General features: G+C 41.0%; 1 protein-coding gene across 1 annotated transcript; it reads right to left on the reverse strand.

Annotated features, from left to right (window-relative positions):
• Positions 1 to 1,903: 1,903 nt before the first annotated feature.
• LOC117276784 (uncharacterized) lies at positions 1,904 to 2,761 on the reverse strand. Its single transcript, XM_070183005.1, has one exon. The coding sequence runs from the start codon at positions 2,759 to 2,761 to the stop codon at positions 1,904 to 1,906; it is 858 nt and encodes a 285-aa protein (XP_070039106.1).
• Positions 2,762 to 4,982: the final 2,221 nt, after the last annotated feature.

Below are 4,982 nucleotides of genomic sequence, written 5' to 3' on the forward strand. Positions count from 1 at the left end.
CTTTATTTTGCCTTTGTGGCACTTTGACTTTAATCCCTTTCCTTTCGGGAATTCTTGATTTTGAAGCATCAGCTATCACGGCTGGTCGAGGTCGACTCGATGCACCTGCCGAGGCTGGCTGCATTTTGCATACTAACTTGTATCAAATGAGAATCTTATAGATCAGTTTTGCCATCCTTTATTTGTCTTAATTTAGAATAGAATTAGACTGAAAGGGATTGAAAGAAAATAAATTATGGAATGGATAAAAGAATTTAGGCGAGAGGTATCCCTTTCGGGGAAGGGAAATAAGGACTTATTTGGAGTGTATGCGGACTTCAATTAACATGACATGCCTCTTGGACTAGATGCCTGATCTGACCATCCAACTCTCAGAAATCCACCATAACTTATACCTCAAGACTGAGACACCTTGCCTAGGACTGTGTCCAAGTCAGTGACCAATTATCCTTTTTTCGATCAGTGGTGCCCTTTGCAGGTTTTCACCAGCTAACCTCTCTCATTTATCTTCTCACAATAGCCTTGTAGTGCTATTTGCGAGTTTTCACTAACGAGACTCTCTCATTTTCAATTTCTTTGCTTACCATCGCCTCATGGTGCTCGTGTGGGTTTTCACTGATAAGACTCTCTCATTTTGTTTCTCTCGTTTGGGTTGTATCAGATATGAGTAACTGTATCCTCCAATTTTGGACATCTTTACCGATTGATCGGAAGGACTTGAAAAAAAATTGGGTAGAATTTGGATTGCATTACAACCTTGGAACCTTGCAGGCGAAAGTGCCACCAAACCACTATAAATTCTGGCCACTTCCATCTTCGGGGGAATTTGAATTTTTATTTTGGTGTGACTGAACCTCAGAGCGAGGCTGACTACGTATCCTTTCGGAATCAAGTCAAACGTAATTCAAAAAAAAAAAATTGTTTTTGTTTCGTTTTTGTTTTGATTGATTTTTTTTTGATTTTTTTTTTTGGTAATTGAACTTTCAGGTTCCAAGGAGGGTGACCAAAGAAAAGTAACTCACTCAAAGGGTTTACAAAAATTTGATAGTGTTTGGGTAGCGAGAATGAAAGCCTTCGTCATCCCAACCGGAGAGTGTTAAGACCGCGAAAGGGGTTAAACATAATACCTTTTGACTGGATTTGCATTGACAGCCGTTTCAGGGTCATTTCCTTCAATATCTCCTAAGTACAATGCCCCTTTTGGCATCAGTTTTCTTATGAGTTGCCACACTTCGAAGTTTTTAGGTCGCACTTTCTTGTTGTAGGCACGGGCCATTCTTTGTTGGTACAACTGCCCATGACAAACCGCGGCCATCCGTTTCTCATCAATCATAGTTAACTGTTCTAGCCGGGTTTTGACCCATTCATCATCCTCGATTTCGGTTTCAACAATGATACGAAGGGAGGGAATTTCGATTTCTGTAGGTATCACGGCTTTAGTTTCGTAAACCAATAAATAAGGCGTATCCCCAACTGATGTGCGCATGGTCGTACGATATCCCAATAATGCAAAAGGCAGCTTCTCATGCCATTGCCTAGAACTTTAGATTATTTTCCTGAGGATTTTCTTGATGTTTTTATTTGCCACTTCAACGGCACCATTGGCTTTGGGTCGGTAAGGGGTAGAATTATGATGCATAATTTTAAACTATTCGCATACCTCCCTCATCAGATGACTGTTCAAATTTGCGGCATTATCGGTAATGATAGTTTTTGGAATACCAAAACGATAGATAATGTTAGAGTGTACGAAGTCCACCACTGCTTTCTTGGTGACGGCTTTAAAAATGACCGCTTCGACCCATTTTATGAAGTAATCAATGGCAACCAAGATGAATTTGTGTCCATTTGAGGCTTTCGGCTCGATCGACCCAATGACATCCATACCCCAAGCAACAAACGGCTAAGGTGCTGACATAGGATGCAACTCTGAAGGCGGTGCATGAATTAGGTCACCGTGTATCTGACATTGATGGCACTTCCAGACAAAACTGAAGCAATCCTTTTCCATGGCCATCCAGTAATAACCTGCCCGCAGGATTTTCTTTGCAAGCACATATCCGTTCATATGGGGGCCGTACACTCCTGAATGAACTTCGTTCATGATTTTTTCAGCTTCTTTGGCGTCCACACACCTTAACAGATTCAACTCTGGAGTTCTCTTATACAACACTTCTCCGCTTAAGAAGAAACTGTTGGCGAGCCTTCGGATGGTTCTCTTTTGGTCTCCACTAGCCTGCTCAGGGTATTCCTTTATTTTCAAGAACCTTTTAATATCATGATACCATGGTTGGTCATTTGGTTCTACTTCAACCATGTTGCAATAACCATGTCTTTCTCGGATTTGAATCTCCAACGGGTCAATATGGACGTTGCCTGGATACGGCAGCATTACAGCTAAGGTAGCTAGTGCATCGGCTAACTCATTGTGGAATCTAGGAATATACCTAAATTCAACGGACTTAAACCGTTTTCTAAGATCTTCCACATGTTGCCTGTATGGGATAAGCTTGAAATCTCGAGTTTCCCATTCGCTTTGTGCTTGTTGAATGATCAAATCAGAATCTCCCATGATTAATAATTCTTCTACATCCATATCAATTGCCATGTTCATGCCCATGATGCAAGCTTCATATTCAGAGGTGTTATTTGTACAGAAAAAATGAAGTTGGGATGTGGCTGGATAATGCTGACCAGTGGGCGAAATCAAAATTGCCCCAATCCCAACACCCTTTGCATTTATAGCTCCATCGAAGAACATTTTCCAAGTCTTAGTGTCTTATGGGGTTACTTCAACTTAATTTACTTCGTCGTCTGGGAAATAAGTGCTTAGGGGTTGGTATTCATCATCACCCGAGTTCTCAGCTAAATGATCGGCCAAGGCTTGGGCTTTCATGGTCGTGCGGTTGACATCAACAATGCCAAACTCAGTGAGCAGGATTTGCCATTTGGCTAGCCTTCCAGTTGGCATCAGTGTTTGGAATATGTACTTTAGAGGGTCCATTCTGGTTATGAGGTATGTGGTATAGGCCAACAAATAATGTCTAAGCTTTTGAGCAACCCAAGTCAAGGCACAACATGTTCTTTCCAGCAAAGTGTACTTGGCTTCATAACCGGTAAACTTCTTGCTCAAATAATATATGGCTTGCTCTTTTTTTCCGGTTGCATCATGTTGTTCGAGGATACAACCAAAAGAATTCTCTAGAACCGTTAAGTACTAGAACAGAGGTCTTCCAGGCTCAGGCGGGACCAGCACCGGCGGATTTGACAAATATTTTTTGATCTTATCAAAAGCTTCTTGACATTCATATGTCAATTTAATCGCCGCATCTTTCTTTAGCAACTTAAATATGGGCTCACATTTGGTAGTAAGTTGAGCGATGAACCTACTAATGTAATTCAACCTTCCCAGCAAACTCATGACCTCTTTCTTGGTTTTCGGAGGTGGCAGATCTCAGATAGATTTTATCTTTGTTGGATCCAACTCAATACCCATCCGACTGACTATAAACCCCAAAAGCTTCCCAGATGGAACTCCGAATGCACATTTAGCTGGATCCAATTTCAAATCATACTTGCGCAGGCGCTCAAAGAAATTTCTCACATCCTTCACATGGTTTTCCTGTGTTTTGGACTTAATGATCACATCATCCATATACACCTCAATTTCCTGGTGCATCTTGTCGTGTAAAATGGCAGTCATAGCCTCATGTAAGTTGCCCCGGTATTTTTCAGGCCGAATGGCATGACCCTATAGCAGTAAGTGCCCCATGGCGTGGTGAAAGCTGTCTTTTCTGCATCTTCTTTATCCATCAAGACTTGGTGATACCCAACATAGCAATCCACAATAGATTGTATCTCATGTTTGGCACAATTGTCGACAAGGATGTGGATGTTGGGTAATGGAAAGTTGTCCTTAGGGCTTGCTTTGTTCAAATCTCTATAGTGCACACATACTCGGATCTTCCCATCCTTCTTTGGTACTGGGACTACATTGGCCCACTATGTGCTGTATCGGACTACTCGGATCACACCAGCTTTTAATTGTTTGGAAACCTCTTCTTTAATCTTATCACTGATGTATGTTTTGAATTTTCTTTGCTGTTGTTGGATAGGTGGACAACAGAGATAAGTTGGCAAACACGTCTTAGTCCTAGCATATCATCGTAAGACCAGGCAAACACGTCTTTAAATTCAAACAAGAGTTGGATCAATGCATCTCTAGTTTTTTCCTCGGCGTGAATGCTTATCATGGTCTCTCTGATCTCTTCTGAACTGCCCAAATTAACAGGCTTGGTTTCATTTAGGTTTGGCTTAGGCTTATTCTCAAATTGTTCCAATTCTCAATTTATTTCCCTAAAAGCCTCATCTTCATCATATTCTGGTTCTTGATTCATTATTTCATAGTTAGACAGTGTATTAGGATCTGGGCATGAAGTCCATAAGTATGTCATGTTATTTAAGTCCGCGTTATTAGAACTGAAAAGATAAAGATAAGAAAAATAGCAAAATCATAAAGAATATCAGGAAAAGATTCATAGACGATGAAATATTCATTTTATTGAATTTTGAAGATATGAGGGTTTACATCGGAATTTAAAAAGACAATAAAACTAAAAACATTCGAGTTACTCCCTGAAATAACTCAGAATACAAAAAAGATGGCAAGACTGAACTACCAGGATTCCCGCCTGATAGGGAATGGAGTAGCCTTCCAATTTTGCAATTTAGCATGGGCCCCATGTATTGCACCTCAGTAGTGCTCGACCCTTCGCCTTGTTGGACCATGTGGGCTTCATAGAGCATTTGCCTTATTGCTTCACAAATATCCACAACTTCATCGGTCGTGAAAGCCTTTTCTTCTTCTTTGATATATCTTGGCTTAACAAATGACTTGGCGAGATGCGGGACTGGTTAAGGCAGGACCCATCCATTTTTCTTACATTCATCGGCCCATTTTCCGTCCGCATCGGTGGCTTGGA

Source organism: Nicotiana tomentosiformis, chromosome 8 (assembly GCF_000390325.3).
Source record: "Nicotiana tomentosiformis chromosome 8, ASM39032v3, whole genome shotgun sequence".
NCBI classification, from domain to species: Eukaryota; Viridiplantae; Streptophyta; class Magnoliopsida; order Solanales; family Solanaceae; genus Nicotiana; species Nicotiana tomentosiformis.

Excerpts from the sequence above, each read along its gene's own strand:
- LOC117276784 (XM_070183005.1), bottom strand. The coding sequence starts at position 2,761 with ATGTTCTTCGATGGAGCTATAAATGCAAAGGGTGTTGGGATTGGGGCA.